Source organism: Hakea prostrata, chromosome 6, assembly GCF_041222555.1.
Source record: "Hakea prostrata isolate BN-2017 chromosome 6, UWA_Hpros_2, whole genome shotgun sequence".
Classification (NCBI taxonomy): Eukaryota; Viridiplantae; Streptophyta; class Magnoliopsida; order Proteales; family Proteaceae; genus Hakea; species Hakea prostrata.
In genome coordinates, this window is record NC_142605.1 from 35,574,711 (window position 1) to 35,592,625 (window position 17,915).

The 17,915-nt window shown below is 37.6% G+C and overlaps 1 protein-coding gene, 2 non-coding genes and 1 pseudogene across 3 annotated transcripts; 3 read left to right on the top strand and 1 right to left on the bottom strand.

The window, feature by feature from the left end:
- Positions 1 to 865: 865 nt before the first annotated feature.
- Positions 866 to 2,580, bottom strand: LOC149013672 (putative carboxylesterase 8). Its single transcript, XM_089159437.1, has one exon. The coding sequence runs from the start codon at positions 2,234 to 2,236 to the stop codon at positions 1,250 to 1,252; it is 987 nt and encodes a 328-aa protein (XP_089015563.1). The 5' UTR covers positions 2,237 to 2,580; the 3' UTR covers positions 866 to 1,249.
- A 5,329-nt stretch (positions 2,581 to 7,909) lies between these two features.
- LOC149013673 (U2 spliceosomal RNA) lies at positions 7,910 to 8,105 on the top strand. Its single transcript, XR_016174171.1, has one exon. It is a non-coding gene; the product is annotated as a U2 spliceosomal RNA (small nuclear RNA).
- Positions 8,106 to 9,502: 1,397 nt separating this feature from the next.
- Positions 9,503 to 9,662, top strand: LOC149013674 (U1 spliceosomal RNA). The gene has a single exon (XR_016174192.1). It is a non-coding gene; the product is annotated as a U1 spliceosomal RNA (small nuclear RNA).
- A 6,419-nt stretch (positions 9,663 to 16,081) lies between these two features.
- On the top strand, positions 16,082 to 16,239 carry LOC149013675 (U2 spliceosomal RNA; annotated as a pseudogene).
- Positions 16,240 to 17,915: the final 1,676 nt, after the last annotated feature.

The following is a 17,915-nucleotide window of genomic DNA, read 5'->3' on the forward strand; positions in this document are numbered from 1 at the left end:
CCACTAGGTGAAAGTATGGAGAAGTCATTAGAGAGACAGTATTTTCTTAGCGGGAATTGAGTTGAATAATTATCATTGGATCACATCAGGGTTCAGGCTTTGTTCACGTCACATATAGGTTGGTACTGTAGGCATAAGTGTGATCCTTAACCTCGACATATTACATAACTCCTTACTATATACAAACGAGATAATCAACTCCTTTCTATCCGATATGGAACTAAAGTTTTTGTTATAGATATCATAAGATAAAAGACATAATTAAAGCATATATTTAAGTAAAAAGGAATATACATAAATTTTAAACATTTATCAACAAAATCTCAATAAGGCCAACTCTATCGATAACCAAAATTGATTTAAACTTGTGTATTTTTTTATTTTCTATTTTTTACATAACAACTTTCTTAATTCCCATCTCTGTTTAAAGTAGAATTATTCCAAAAGGATTTTTATGATTAGTGGCAAATGGTCATTCTATAAGAATTTTGAACAATGGCAAATGGGTATATGATCAACGGTTGAGGGTCTTGAAGTTGAAGCCCTTGTTTTATAGTCAAGTTTGTCATGAAAGTTGTGTGTGGATCATCTCCCCTAACGAGAATAGAGTGCTCTTTCGACAGTATTACAATCACAAATTCTATAAGTACAAATAAAAATTAACAAAATATTTTAAAAATAAATTTCATTAGTCTAATCTTGTGAACCCCTATAATTTATGGTCAACAACAGCAGCCAAGAGAGCACCCGTGTTCAAAACTGCTTCTACTAGACTTCACGCAAAAGAACAATTTAAATGAAACGCGAAGCCAAAAACGAATGAGTACAAGAAAATTGAGTAATCGACTAATTGACTTATTATGAAGAAAAAGTCAAAAATACCCTTGTATTAATATCTTTAAGACTTTAAGCACCTTCATGATTTGCCGCCAAAGCAGAGGAATTAAGAAAGATAAAGAGAATCTGATCTGGATCCATCATCAATATATCCCGAAGATAATAAATATATCTGACGGCTAAGAATGCTTGGACGGTCTCCAATTATTACACGTGAATAATAATTCTCACTTTTCTCTATTATTTTATTTTAAGGAGACTACAATAGAAGAAGCCGTGATCGAAGAGAAAGAAGCAAGACGATAGAAGTAAAAATTGGAAAATGCTTTTAACGAAGAAATCTCAATTTTTTTTGGTAATTAAATCTAATTTACCATTTCGAGAAGCAGGAGCAGCAGTAGTAGATCATAGATCAGCTGATGAATTCCTTCATGGCCTTGAAGTGATCTTCACCTTTCTCAGGCTCAAAGAGTTCCACAGCATGATAAGCTTTTTCATCATAGAACTCGACGAACTTGATTCCATTCTCCTCCAACATCTTTGTGAATCTCTTCTGTTGATCGAATATTGGATCCTCTCCGCCGATGCAAACCATGATTTTTTGGCTCTTCAAAGCTTCGATCTCTGTTTCTGATAAACCCTTCAACATAGGGTTACAGTAATAGTGATCACGATCGGCTTCGATTGGCAAAGACAACTCCCACATCAGGTCCGCGCATGGGAACGGCACGATCTTATCGTCTAGCTTTCTCAGCTCTGATGCTGTTCGTTGGATTCCACCAAAGAAAGGCTGGTTCAATATCAACCCTCCGATCTTCAATGGATGGAGTTGATCTAATCCCAAGTTCCACAACCGTAAAGCCACGTAATACACCATATTTCCACCGGCGCTGCTTCCCATGACGTAACACTTGGAGAAATCCACGTAGTCTCTCAACCAAGGCTCACCGTTGGATTCGTCTGAGGCTTGATTCTGGACCCACTTGACTGCTTCGAAGCCATCCTCGTACGCTGCAGGGAGACGGTGCTCCGGAGCGAGACGGTAATCGACGGAGACGATGATGGCGGAGAGATTCTTAGCCATGCGTACGCAGAATTCATGGTAAGGTAGAGAAGCGTGGCTAAAGAGAATGAAACCACCACCGTGGTAGAAAATTATCAGAGGCAACTTGGATCCGCTGACGGCGTTTCTAGGGCGGTAGATTCTGACGGTGGTTTTGTTGACCTCATTTAGAGTAACGTCTTTGGTGTACACCTCAGCTTCTACGCCGTCGCCGGTTGGTGGCACTTCTGGAAATGGAGGAATTCTAGTGATTGTGCCGTCAGCGTTCTTCACGATGCTGAGGAGTGCACAGGGATCAACGCTGGTTGCTAGCGTAGATTGCTCCGCGGTCGCCATGGCCCTCTTCTTCTTCTTCTTCTTCCTCCACCTTCAGGATTTTATACTACATGGAAGAGATCGAAAGCCACGATGAGCTCACTCGTGAACGTCAGATTGGTATCATTTCTGGTAACTCTCATCCAACTATAATAAAATTCTGGAACCCACCTAGATACCTACGTAATCATATAGTTTTTTTCCATCCCGACCTACGATCATAGGCTCATGAGTTGCCATCTATGACCTGAATTACGACCGTAGGATTAGTGATCAGAGGAAGTAGAAGAATGTAAAGCTGTTTGAAACTGTCTGGTAGGTAGGTTGGCAGTTGAGTGGATTGGATTCCAATCCGATGAATAAGGATCATGTCAATATGTGATCCTACGGTAATGGTTGGACGATATCTCACTTTTGAACTGTCAATAAAGTTGTGGGAATTGGGAACATGATGGTGTAGATTAAAAAAATGGAAGCATGAAACACGGCGAAGTATATTAACATTTCCCTTTTTCATGGCATGGAACAGAATGATAAGCCAACGAAATTATTTAATATTATTTACTTAGGCTATGATTGGAGATTAAGAAATAAATCCACGAATCATTAATGAGAGATAAGAATAAATACATGAATGGAGGTAGTTTTTTTTTTTTGGGTTGAATGAATTGAGGTAGTTACTGATATCTTAAGTGGGTTATGGACTATGAAATAATCAATAATCTTCAGGATAGGTGACAGATTTGGTTAAATTGATTTTCTTTTTTAAGGTTATTGATTAGTTTTTTTTGTCCATTAATTTTCTTTTTTTAGTTCTTGATTTGAAATCTGAGTTTATGGCGAGTGAATAATCCCAATTTTTAATAATACTTATTCATTTCTATGTGAATCTCAGCTAATTAATACAGTTCATTTTTATTTGCCAACCCTTACCAACCTCTCAAAGTCAACTATTTCTATAGTTAATAATATTATAATTTTCTCAACAAAAAAAAAAAAAAAAAATATAATTTTCCACTCCCCATGCAAATTTGGACTCATATGATATTGACTCACCAACCAACCCACTCGGAGAAAATGCACTTTGCAAGTCAAATTATTATATTTCATGAACCAGGTGAAAGTGCAACCAACACTTACTTTATAAAACACCCCTAGCATAATTATCAATTTGTCTAATCAAATATTTTACTTAATTAAAAATTACTGTTAAACTTCTAGGCACTTTCACCGGGGTCCAACTTCTCTGAAACGCCTAAAAATGAATGCCACATGTTCCTTATAAATTTATAACCATTGGATTACAATATCTTTTAACTATCTAACTCATATGGTTCATTGATTAAGCCAAACTATAAATAATCCAATGGTTATAAACTAATAGGTGACATATGGTGTTCATTGATAGCTAACTGATGGGTGATTGCTCTCTTGGACATTGTAGTCGATTTGAACCCCTTTCACCCCCAAAAAATAAAAAAATCTAGACCCAATTCATGTGCACTCGTGGGTAATAATAATTCATAAGCAAAATAGTGCATCATTTCATATTTGGACACAAGTGAGCAATTTTGAATTGTTAGGTAGTGCCCAAATAATTTTTTTTGGTAGAGTAGTGCCAAAATATCTTAATCTTTGAAATCAATTATTTGCATGACCAAGTCACCTAGCCGGTGGCTTAGTATTTTCATTCCTTGTGTCTAGTTGGAAAGTACATGTAGGATACAAAAGGTCATAAGTTTAATTCCCTTACCTCGTGTTGTTTTATTCTTTGTTTAGATTTAAAATTTTAGTCGCAATAAATTTTGGGTTAAATTCTACTTGACAAATGTAAAATTTTATATACTTAGAAGTTTTGTAGTATAAATACACAGACACTTTTGGATATATAATTTTAGATGTTCTATTTTAAGAAACATATATATAATCTTCACGTTTGATGTTTCTCTATCTTGAATAAGACATCGTGACAATGTGTGCTTGGATAGAATGTTAGAATCTATCATACCAAATAAACAAATACATGAAACCATGTATCACATGGTGTGTTATAAAAGATTCAAAGAGAGTTGGCAACGTAAAGACCTAATTTTCATTTATATCTTGTGATTTTATAGAGTAATTGTAGTTTGATTTCTATATATTATACAAAAAGCCAGACAATAGGCTTAATCAGTGGGTCAATGCTGGTTACAAAATATCATTAAAATAAATTAACTAGCATTAATCATTGACAAGTTGGCTATTTCTATGCTCACCTAAGCCAGAAGCTCACTAATATAACGAACCAATTGAGCATTAATTTATAGCCAATGTATTTCAAATCAAGGGAGAAATTTATTGGAATATCAATTCACATTGACTTAGCTTACTTGCAACTAATTATGATTAATACAATATTATTTTGTTTCGGTGCTGCTATCAACTGATGTGTGCCAATATCTTTGGGATCAATGCTATCAGTGTTTATATTGTCATGATCATCTTCCATTTTACAGGTCATTTCATCTAAGATAGTTAATTGTGTCTTGTTATTTTCTTTTCCATATGACTCATTTTACATATTACCCACAAAGATATGGAGTACATCGATACCAGATATTAGATATATAGACATGAAGTAGATCGATACCAGATATTAGATATTTAGCTAATCAAATTGAGTGTAGCTTCTTCTTTTTTGGGCCAAAGTTGAGTCTAACTTCAAGGGTTTGAAGTAGAAAGCATTAATTTTTGTAAAGTACAGTATTATTGGTCGTTATTAAATCTGCATCACTAAGTGTTGTAAATATGTTTAAAATATTTTAATATTTTTATATGTTTTAATCGTGTTTTTTATCCTATGGTTTTTATTTAGTCCCACACCGGGTTGAGAGGAGTTGATTATATCGTCTATATATAATAAGGTCCTATGTAATATTAATTTGGGTGGATCAAACCCTGTGAGACGCGAACCAAGCCTGAACCCTGTTGTGACCCTGCCATGATTATATAGATATATGTTATTATTAATAATTCTATATGACTTGGGATTTGGGTCATCGGCCTTGATCCGGAAGGCTCATTTTGTGAAAATGAAAACGTGGAGATGCCATTAGAGAAACACTTTCCTATAGGGAGATAGCTGGATAGGTACCCTCACAAAGATAAATGACCTTACCCTTTCATCCACAACCTTTGGGCTCTATATAAACCTATTTTCGAGTTCATTTTGGACATTAAATTTCCTACTACTCTTAAATAAAGTATTTCTGGTACGTTTCAGCTCTGAAGAAATATTGTGATTACAGCTTTGGTAAAGTTTTGCTATATATTTAAATTATATATAAAAAGCTATCTCGAGGATGTAGTTGAGGTGTGAATAAGTTGGTTTAGATGAACCTCAGATAAAAGAAAAAAATCTTTCTATGTAATAGTAGAAAAAGTCTGCTTAAAGAATTGTCTCAACGAATGAATAATCCTTGAACATGCATTAAGTGTATCACTTACTGCAAAAAGCTCAGTTTCATGTGTTTTCCCTACCCCAATAGTTGGTTTGGAACCTTGGAGCAGCTCAGCTTCTGAAATGAGACCTACTTGAATCTTAAAATAGGTTGGACCTGTGGGTGGAGCATCCAAACTACCTGCCTTGTTGAATGCTACAGGAACTCTTAATTTTTATGATTCTTAACATGACAGTGAAGCCCTAGCAAAATATGCAAAGAAAATGGTTATTGAATTTAAAGGACGAGGTGGCATGCTGGTTTTTGTGGGGTTATTGGTTTGTTTTCTTGATTTTCTCAATTTTTGAAATCCGTATGGCACAGCAGTTCTAAGTTATCTGTTATGATTCTTTTTCTTCGAACATTTGATCAATGCTTAAATATTAGCGTGAACAGATGATGAGGGATTAGGAAGATTCAGGATAAGTTGAACTAGGAAAAAAATTTCTTATCCTGATTTTGTTGCCCTAGGTGACAGTTATGTACTATAAAAAGAGAACATGAAGGTCTCACGGTTGTTTATAAATTTCTGAACTCTGTAGGTCTTTAGCTCCAATTGGTAGAGTCTTTGTAATACATGCTTCAAGCATGTTTCGAGAGGTTGGTGGTTTAAATCCATCGAGGCCCTATTGAATATTCAATCTCCATTGCATAGTCAGTCAAGATAATAGTGTAAAATTAAGTGCGAGTGACAATTTTCATATAGATGAAACCATAAACATGAAAATATGGAAAAAACTATCTCAATGGGTTAAAAATGGAGTCCATCTGTGACCTTATTGCTACTAATTAGCTTATCTCTTTTGGGTAATCTTGAGGAGGAAAGAAAAGAAAAGTTTGATCACAATGATTGATGGGTAGAGGATGATTGAAGAGGGAATTGTATTGGTTTTGGTTCACAAAAATACCAACCAAGAGGGGAGAAATATTTTAGATACCAGCAACTCTACAATGGGTTCTGTCGAGGCTTGACTCACCAACTAGATTGTTGCTGGTCTCTTGCCAACTGAGCAACCTCTTCAAGGTTCCATTTGAAGCAAGGTGGTGTGCCACAATATTGTTTGCTGAGAGAACTTTATCTGTTCAAAGTCCATGCCTAAGAATTTGATGTCTTGGATGGATGAATCCAACCCAAGGGACCTCTGATTTGATTGATGTAAGAAGCTGTATTATCTCCGAATTATCTCCTTTAGTTATATTCTTCATGAAATTCTGATATCGGGCATATATTAATGCCTTTTTTTTTTTTACTGTTAAAGCTTTAGCAGTAGGGAGTTAACAGAGCCACACCCTTTGGCGAAGCAGAACATCATTCTCCCTTGTTGATCACGAGCAACTCCTTCTATTCCTGCCAGAGCATAACTACTAGAAGTTAGAGCGGATCCATTGACATTCACTTTGACCCAAGAAACTGCATGGGGTTCCCATCAAATTTGCTCAGGATTTCTGCTGCAACAGAGATTGTGTCTTTGGGTTAAGCTTGTAGTCACATACTCACATTGTCATCTTATGTGCTCTTCAATATTGTTTAGTATAAGCTATTTGTCTTGGACTAGAAGTCTTTCTACTAGTATAATTCTTCCACAATAGCCACATTGCACTGAACACGACACCAACTCTTAGAGGATTTGTTGTTTCTTCAGTGTTTTTCATGATGAGACTTTGAAGAAGTTCTGAAGTTGAGGTTTGAGTGATTCCTTTTGTGATCAACTGTTGCTTGAGCTTGATCACAAACAGAGCAAACACTTGGAATGAGGCATCCTTTTCTAATAAGAAGATCTGGAGTTGATAGCTTACCTAGTAGGATTTTCGAAATGAACAGCTGAATACAAGGAGCTAGCTACTTGCAGATTCCAAAGTCGCAACCAAACCTTGGAATTGAGAGAAGAGAATGCTTGATCTCCCACATTGAAAAAGGAGTCATGTTTTAAATATTTTTCACACATTAACTTGTGCCAAAGAGATGGAGAATAGAATTCCCAGGTCTTTCTCAATACCGAAATTGGAATTATAAGATGAACTTTGGGATCAGAGTAGGAAGCTTAGACACATAATAGAAGCAACCTGGAACCAAGTTAATCGTACATCAAATGGAAAGGGAGAAGATATTGCAAGCGATTATTCTAACTACATTAATTCCCACATCGGTTGCTTAGAAGAACGGCACGACGGAACGCTATTATAAAAACGGAAGAGAGACCACGTCTTAAGCATACCTTTCTCGGCCTTTTGGCTAAGATCAAGTGTAGTATCTGTTCTTATCAGTTTAATATCTGATACGTGGGTCATCGACTCACATGATATTAAATTAATTTTTTTAGGGGGAGGTCCCACCACGGTAGCTTGCTGCCGGGGTCCTCAAGCGTCGCCCATGCGTTGCACTGCTGCACGGGCCTGGCGCACCCCACTAAGACTAAGTTTAATAATTTTTGCTTGGATTGCAGTAATTGGTTATCTCTAGCTGTGGAGCCTTGCCTTTCGATCGCAAAGGAAGTTGCTCTGGTCACATCTCTAATTCTCCTGAGACCAGTTAATCTGTGAGATTTCTGACTTTGGGTTTAAGCCCAAATCATTTTCCAGCTAAAATATGTATCTTCAAATTCTGTGCTACTGAGAGTATTGACCACTCATGGCTACATTTAAGGGAAACTTTTTCGATGCGTGCATCTCAATACCCAAATTCGAACCATGAGTTGAACTTGGCATCAGAGGAGGAAGCTGAGACACATGAATGGAACCAATTTAATCGTACATCAAATGGGAAGGGAACAGACATTCTCTTCGTTCAGGAGAGCAGCATGATGGAAAGCTATTATAAAAGAGGAAACAAAGAACTTGATGACTCCCTGTTTAATCTCAACAGAAGTTAATGATCAATTATTTTGCTAAGCTTCTATTTTTTCTTCCGAAGGACTGATCAAATCTGTTACAGCTATTGAATTGCTAGGTTAATTAGCTAGTTTTCCGAGATTCATAACAGCTGGACAAGCATATAGTCCCTGACAATTGTGTGTTGAGCGGTTTCCTTATTGATGGAAAATGCAAAGCTGTGATGAGAGAAGCACAAAATATTGTTGCTAGAGCATCAGAATTCTAATCACTGCCAGGGTAACCCGGCTTATGTAAAGGGAAAAAAGGAGACAAACTGCCCAGGAAATCGTAACAATAATGGTACAGAGTGTTTTGTACACAAATTCATTGATTATTAGATGAAGAGATACCTTAGGATGGAATTTTGTCAACTTATCCACTGGGTGATCGATGAAAAATGTATGCTCTTTTGGGCACGCATAAGATTTAATGCCAAGGAACTCAAATCATGTGCAGAAGTAAGGACATCCTCGTGAAATAAAATTCATTGACAGAGGCATGTATTTTCTGTGGGGGAAGGGGGTTTGTGAGGACACATTGATCCTGTATTGTGGCATGAACTGTGTGATATTTAAGATCTCATATTGTCTTGTTCTGTTCTCCTGCATTGAAGTTGTCAACTTCATTCCTGCTTGACAACATCATTTAACTAATACAAACACGAAGGGGAACTAAACTGCGAGTCAGTCTCTGACCTGCTTCTCCACCATGACAATACCCATGCTGAATGCATCATAAGTTCATAAGCAACAGCGAACTCTGTAATGGTTCGCGCACCTGCTTGAACTCTACTTGATAGAACCTTGATGGACATAAGAGAAGTAGCACCAGAGTTCACATGACGCGGTGCGGGTCTTTAGTCCCACATCGACCAGCATATGAAAGAATGAATAGTAACAAACAAATAAATAAGAGACGGCTATGATGGTTCAACATACTTACCTGGACGGGGTCAATGGCTGATCAAGAAGGGTCATGGCCTAGGTTGGTGACCTCCATTGCACTTGGGAGGGGTGCCCGCCTAACATCTCCCCAAGTGGGAGAGTGTACGTCATAATTTGTGGCAGAGGGGGTACGCGTTCGCGCGGCCCCTACCATTTCTACAGTTCAAAAGTTGCAAAGCCGGAGCTGGCATACTCATTTAGGAAATTTGGTTGTCTTCATAACAAATTGCGATGGCCAAGTTCTCCTTTTAATGCATCCAGGTATTTTCACATTTTCAGGTCACATTTTCCATCGTGGCTAGTTCACGAGTTCACGTAGTTGTTTTGGTCCTCAGCTCAATTTCCTTGGCTGCTATTTGAATCGGTACTTACGTTGCTACTAATATTCTGTTTAAAAACGACTTATTCCAAGAACATTAGAAACAAAGAGTATCTGATTCCGAAAGTAGTATGTGTGGTGCTGGTGTCTCCACTGTGTAGATATGTTGGAATATCAAGTCCGTGATCAATATTCAATTCTTGTCACCATATTCAAGTTGGGTTTTCAAATGATACATAGTGCGATAGAGTCAAAACAAAAACAAGGCGTATAGTAAGAAAAGAATAAAGAAGACCTCGGAGACAAGTAGGTTAATCAACGGACCCTCTATCCTCTCTTTTCCAGCAAATTGGCTTTGTCTTCATTTAGGATATCTTTTCCAGCAAATTGGCTTTGTCTTCATTTAGGATACATTTAGGATACCGAGAGGATTAGAAATCCTTTATTTTTGCAACCCGATCGCTCTTTTGATTTTGGAATAAATTATCTTTATCAATGTTTCTTCATTGGGATGAAATATTTTTTAACCCTCTATGGTTCTAAGACATTAAAATTTTATGTTTTACTCCGATATCATCTGCTTTAATCCCACATCGATCGAGACCTCACTTGTTACACATACCAGTTTTAAGGAACTAAGGTCGTAAAACTATATAAATGAAATGATGAAGGGCTAAAGATATTTCTTACACATACCAGTTTTTTTTTTTTTTTTTTGGTAAACATACTTTTAATTAGCAAAAGGGCAAGAAAAACTCAAGACATCTTGATTACAAACTTCAAGAAGCCAAGGAACGGAATTAGACCAGACAGTCCTACTTGCCATGGACCGGGCCTTCCTAGTTTTAATTTAACGGTTGAGGATTGAAGGTCGTTGAACTGTATACATGAAGGGCGGGAGACATTTGTTACATATGCCAGTTTGTTGCACATGTCAGTTTTAAGGGACTAAGTTCTTAAAATTGTAAAAATGCAGGGTTGGAGACATTTGTTATGCATACCAATTTTAATGGGTGGGGATAGGGGGTAACCCTTGGGAGGGTTGCTCTCCTAACATCAAGGGGTGGAGATAGAAGGTCGTTAGAATGAAGGGTTAGAGACATTTGTTACACGTACCAGTTTTAATGGATGGGGGATAGAAAGTTGTAAAACTGTATAAATAAACGAAGGGCTAGAGACATTTACACATACCAGTTTTAACGGATGAGGATAAGGATAGAAGGTCTTAGAACTATGTAATGAAGGGCTAGAGAAAACTGCGAGCCCTTCATTTATACAGCTAGAGACAGTTTTGTCTCCGGCCCTTCATTTATATAGTTTCATGACTTTTTATCCCCACATTCTACACAAGCCCTTAATTTATATAGTCTTATGTCCTTCTACCCCTTCCTCTACATTCTGCACAAGCCATTCAATTATACAGTTTATTGGGAAATTGCTTCATTGCGCATGCAGCACGAAGCTGCGAATGGTGTGGATGAATTTTATGTTTTTTTTTCTTCTACTTTTTGAACTACATCACTAAATAAAAATAATAAATAAAAACTTTAAATCTATACCATTCGCAGCTCAGTGCTGAAGCCAAATCAAGTTTTATGACCTTCATCCCCACATTCTACATGTTTGGAATATGAATGAAAGCTTTAATATTTTGACAAAAAAAGAACTGTAGACATTTGTTGCACATACTAGTTTTAATGGGCAGGGATGCTACAACCACTTTTTCCCACGCCAACTAATTTGATGAATGTTATTTATGATATTTGTCGCCCCATTTCATGTACTTTTCTTTCATTCCAAGGGATGCCAATACTGTAGCTTAGTCCTTGGCCAATGAAGCCCTAGCGCTTGAGAGTTGAGACAACGTTAGATTAGCCTATTTCTAATTTTCTACTAATTGGTTGAAGGAGCCTGTTTTTGTGTCTCCTCTTATTTAAGCTATCTTTCTACCCAAAAAAATAAAAAAACCCAGTTTTAATGGGCGGAGATAGGTGGGTCATTGAGAATGCCTACCTGTCTAGGTGGATAACCCTTGGGAGGGTTGTTCTCCTAACGGCTACCCCCTTGCGGAGACTGTCCGACATTGCCCTGTGGCTGCCGCGTGTGCGTGAGCGCGCGCGCGCGCGGTGGCCGCTGCTGCCTGTGTGTGCTCCGTGGTCACATCAATTTCAGTTCAACGCTTCTTTTCTTTGATCTCTTTAGTGAAATCTGTTGGGCAGCTTCGATGTCCAGTGGGATTTGTAATGTTTCCCTCAATCATTTTCTCTACCCTGTTTAGGCTATTCTGAGCTGTTGATTCCCCATGAATCTCTTGATCTGTTGAAAGAATTTATATCCTCCTGGTTCCTTTTTCCTGTCTTGTTCTGTGAACGGTGTATTCCAATTATTGGCTCTAAAATGACATTTATATGATTTGTTCGTTAACTAGCTCAAGAATTTCACCCAGAAAAGAGAAAAGAGAGTCCCGTAATTCCCAATTCAGATCACGAGCAAATAAAATGCGTTCGCGCCGCCGCTACCAAGATTTTATGTTCTAAAGTTTTTCCTTGTTTCATTCTTGATTTTCTCAGTTACGCTCCAATCACGCTTCGAAGGCGTTTCTCGAGCTTGAAGGAGAGTCCGCGGCCTACCGAAGAAGAATCCATTGTACTGCAGCCCTAGATGTCAAACGTTGAATCTGGTAATCTTAGTTTGTACTTTTCGGGTTTTTATGTTCTTGTATTCTGTTTCCCGGTTGGAAATACATACGGAATTGAATCACTGAAACCTAAACAAGTTATTCAAGGGTTCATAATTGTAAACTATTTATCATCTGCGAAGAAGTTTCAATGTTTGATTTCAGTGTCCATTTGTATGAAACCAAATGCTGATTCTAGACAATATATATCTTTGGTTCCTTGCGTATGATGGAATTCTGGGTGTCTGATTGATGTTTATTCATTGTGTTTAACTAATCTTTAGTGAAGTTGGAATTGCTTAGATGCCATATTTCTTCAGTGGGTTTTGCAACCTTGTAATTAAAGAGTATTGGAAAGTAAATTTGGTTGGTTAGCTGGAGAGTACAATGAGTAGGATGGGACCTTGCTATTGAATTCTCTGTGTTTCCATTCAAGAGCTGCTATTATAGATCTCTCTGATTTATTAGTGAAGCTTCAGTCTTCCAGGGTATGCACTGTACCATGCCTTGGTCTTAACTTCTTCCCAGTGCGATCCTTGTATTCCAAGCACCAAATGGTCTTTGGTTAGTCAACTGCCTTTGACTTCCTCTCTTACTTTATGTGATTTTTCTAGGAGGCACATCATGCTATTTAACTATTTTACATTGCAGCCATGCTTTGTTTTCTGCCATTGCTCCCTTCTTAGCCTTTCATTTTGGGCAGAAAGCCATCTAGTTTCCTCTTTTCACATGCCTAAAATCATCTTTGGTCGTGGAACATATCATTCTACTTTGAGAATTTTGATCTTGTGTTGGCAGGTTATAAATTTTGTAGTCAGAATTTCTTAGTCCGTGGAAGGTTTCCATGTTCTAATGGTTAATTTTAGGTTACTTTGTGATAACTGTCAGATCTTGCTTTCTTAGATATTAATGGTAGTTTCTTTTTGCAATGGAGTTTCCCTTTTCAGTTGATAGATGCTTGTGAAAGTTATGTAGGTTTCTTTGGTTTATTAAACACATAAAAAAAGGAAAGAGAAAAAAAGGGGATTTATAGTCACTGGCATGTTTTTAGAGTCAAAACCATATCGTATTCGAAAATCATGTTTTCACTCAGGCTTGTAAATCAGAATGTCTATTCTAAACATGAAGCTATATTTATGATCGTTCTTCTAAATGTGAAAACAAAGAGAATGAATTATCATTCAGCTTGTACTGGCTTTCAGAATAAGTTAGATGGGGCAGAAATAAAATCTCTTTTTATACAGTAATAGAAAAAGTCAGCATAAAGAACTATCTTAACCAATGGATAATCCTTGAACATGCATGAAGTGTATCACCTACCACAAAAAAGTCTGCAGTGGTTGGTTTGGGACCTTACAGCAGCTCAGCTTCTGAAAAGATATCTGCTTAACTTTTAAAATTGGTAGGTAGATCGAGCATCCATACTACTTGCCTTGTTGAATGTTACAGGAACTCTTAATTTCTGTGATTCTTCACATGACATTGAAGCCCTAGAACAATATGCAAAGAAATGATTATTGAATTAAAAGGACAAAGTGGTATGCTGGTTTTTGTGGGGTTGGTTCGTTTTCTTGATTTATTCAATTTTTGAAATCCATATGGTTCAGTAATTCTAAATTATCTGTTGTGATTTGTTTTTTCTTCGAACATTTGACTAAAGCTTAAATATTAGTGTCAACAGATGAAGAGGAATTAGGAATTTTCTGGATTGGTTGAACTTAGAAGAAATTTCTTACCTGATTTTGTTGCCTTAGGTGACAGTTGTGTGCTACAAAAAGAGGAAAACTGCGCTCTCACGGTTGCTTGTAATTCTGAACTGTATAGGTCTTTAGCTAAATTGGTAGAGCACTTGTGACATATGCTTGAAGCATGTTTCAAGAGGATGGTGGTTCAAACCCACCAAGGCCCTATTCATTACAAAACTGTCTCAAAGCGTTAAAAATGAAGATCCATCGCTGACCATGTTGATACTAATTAGCTTATTTCTTTTAGTTAATTTCAAGGATAGTTGAAATAGTTGATGCTGATGCTGATACACATGGTCTTCTTTACATGATTGATGGGTGGAAGATAAATAAAGAGAGAATTATATTGGTTTTGGGTCACAAAAAAATGCCAGCCAACACAGGGGAGAAATATTTCAGGTTACCAGCAGCTCTACAATGTGTTCTGGCTGAGGCTTGACTCATCGACTACAGTGTGCAGGAAGCAGACTACATATGATATGGAGATATTGTGGTTGGCTTATATTAATGCTTGCCTTTTCAAAATATCATCCTGAAAGCCATGGAGGTATCAGACACAAGCAAGGTAAGTCAAGTCTTTTCTTTCTTTTTTTCTTGGTCAAAAAGTAAAATTTGTATTAATTGAAAGCAGATAAACCAGGGGACATGATCAATAACAAAGAAGTATCAATGACAAACAAAGGTGGAACATTCCACCAAGACCGAATCAAGGAGACTTAGAAGTCAAGTCTAACACCTATTGGATAGCACAAATGGTGATCTCTGGCTGTGGAGCATAAAAATTGCATCATCTCTTGAATTTCCAAGCCCTTGTGTTGCCTTTGATAGCAAAGGAAATGATGTGTCAAAAATTTGTTTAATCCTCAATGTGTGCCTGCAAAACAATGTTAGAAGTGGGCCGACTCCATGGTCGGGAAACCACCTCCGAAGGTTAAGTCAATAATGGAGCACCACAGAGCTTTGGCTAGATGTAGAGCTTAATTGAATAACAATAATAAAGGGAAATGATTTAAATACCTCTGCTTTGTTTGACCCTTCAATTTATATAGGGTTTATATCTTATTTTCAATCATTAAATTTGCTTGTAGTTCTCCTTCATTGCCGTCCAATTGTAGGGTTTTTCTACTTTCATTTGAGTCAGTTATAGTTTCCATGTAAGACACGATCGCGTATCCCAAATTTTTATGGGTGAACTTTTCTTTCCATAATCGTCAGGTTCCTTCATGCCTACGTTACTCCTTGGTTCAGCTCTTGAACTAGTCTCGACCAAAATTCTTGAGCCGATCGTGGTCAAACCGGATTTGCTGTTATTTTATCCTTACCAAGAAATTGCCCTGCTCATGAGCTCTAGCAATCCTGAGACCAGTTCCTTCAAGATTGGAAGGATCTCTGAGATTTCTTAATTGGGGTTCAATCTCAACTCGTCTCCCAGTTGATTCTTTATACAGTTGGAAATTCCCAATATGCATCTTCAAGTTCTGTGATTTGGAGAAAGGATTGACCACCTATGGCTACATTAATGGAAACTTTATTAAGAAGAGAAGCCCCTCATGGTATTCCTCCATAATTTCTAATTTTGATGCTTGCATCTCAGTACCCAAATTTCGAATTATAAGATGAACGTGACATCAGATGAGGAAGCTTAGAGCCTTAGACACATAAATGGAAGCAACTTGGAACCGACTTAATTGGACATCAAATGGAAAGGGAAGAGAAATTGCAAGTGATTGTTATTACTATAAATTAAATCCCACATCGGTTGTCTCGAAGAGCGGAATGAGAGAAAGCTATACTTAAAAAGGAAGAGAGACTAAAATTTTCCACGGCAAACGACTTTTAGCCTTTTGGCTAAGGTCAAGTGGAGAAACTGTTCTTATCCGCTAAAGTCTGATGTATGGGTCTCCCGCCCACTATGGTAGCTTGCTACTGGGGTCATCAGGCGTTTCCCATGCGTTGCACTACTGCACCGGCCCTGGCGCAGCACACCAAAGCTGAATTAAAAGTGTATGATTACTAATAAGCATGATTTGCGATTAAATAACTATTGAGTCAATAATCTGGCTTGCAATCATGCCCAAAGTAGACAGACTTAGTGTCATGCTTTGTGGTTTCATTGCTGGAAACAATTCACCCTATTGACTCTCAATGTTTTTTGGCCAATGGAAGGACTCAAATCAAATTATTGTCCCATCAGGTCTAAACATTGTAAGAGCTGTACTGAGAATGACCCGGTGTTTTGGTTGGTTCCTTGCGTAGTTGAACAGGAGAACATCCTTATCAAAGGTCTCCAAAACTATGTACAGCTTCTTCATATGCATTCGCTCCACTTCTAGCACCAAATTTGTCAGTGCATACAACTCCAGAAGCTTGGTTCCAATGATGAAATCAAAGTAAAAGATTATAGAAGACAGTTCTAATCCATTAAGAGGATCAAAAGAAGACAAGACTCAAACCACGACTAGAAAAAACCTAATTTCTTTTTAAAAAGGGGAACTTCTTTGAGGTAATGAGAAGCAACCTCATGGGGTAGGAAGTCACCTTCAATTGTTTAGTTGGTCTTGTCTCCACCGTGATTCTCGGATTCATTCATGATTTTATGAAGAGAACAACTTCTTGTCACCAAAGTGGCATAATAAGAAGTCTCAACAAATTCCCCCCCCCCCCCTTCTTTATTCCCAAAAATCATTTAATGTATGCTATCTTCAACTCCAGTCAAGTCAAGAATATAGCAAGGGGGTACAAAGATGTGACAATGGGTGAGAAATGCCTGTGTGGGAATAAAAGGCCATGACGAGAAATGAGACATAAAAACTGGACAAGGCGGAGCCAAAGACTAGAGTTTGGCAAGGATACAAGCAATGCTCCAAGAAAAGGCAATAGTGAAGGTGCTAGAAGGGATATGTGCAAGCCAAAAGTGATAAATTTGGAGGGGCAAGGGTTAGTCCAAAGAGGGGAAAGGAAGGCCTACAGCTAAGTAAGACCAGTGACAGAGAGGAGTTTGTTTTTTGGTGGTGGGGGGGGGAGGGAGGGGGCAAGACCATGGGAGATAAAGGACGTGAGAGGGAGCTTTTGAGATCTTAGTGAGACCACTGTAATATTTCTAAGAATCAAACTAGTAATGAAATAAGTGCTTTTAGTAATGTATAGATCTATGAGTTCTACCAGCAATAAAATGTATAGATATGTATAAGAAGATGCAATGAATAGTTGCTGATGCGAACAGAAATTTGAGGATAAAGTCATCTCCAGGTGGACCACCCAATCTCACATCCAGGGAAAGAAATCCTTAACTAATGTAATTTTGATTTGGGCCATGCTGTGGCTGGAATTTAAAATGCATGAACATAGTTTGGGTACCAATAAGATAACACTGATCTCCGAGGTATGTTAGGTAGAGAAGATTTTGAAAGATATGGATTGAACAAAACAATCATGTGGCTGGTTAAGTTCCTTGAATCTACAAAAGACAAGTGGAAGTGGGGTTAAATGTTCTTTCATACTGGTAGGCTAGAACAAAAGGTAGCTGTGGCTCTCATCTTCAAGAACTGCCAAATTCTTCTTCTAGTTCTGTAGAAGTAAATAGCTTTGAGAGACCACTGAAGGTCTATCTGATTCTCCAATTTTAGGGAAGTAACAGTGGAAGGAAGATACATTTTATCAAG

Bases quoted from the DNA above. Each gene is read 5' to 3' on its own strand.
- LOC149013672 (XM_089159437.1), bottom strand. From the start codon at position 2,236: ATGGCGACCGCGGAGCAATCTACGCTAGCAACCAGCGTTGATCCCTGT.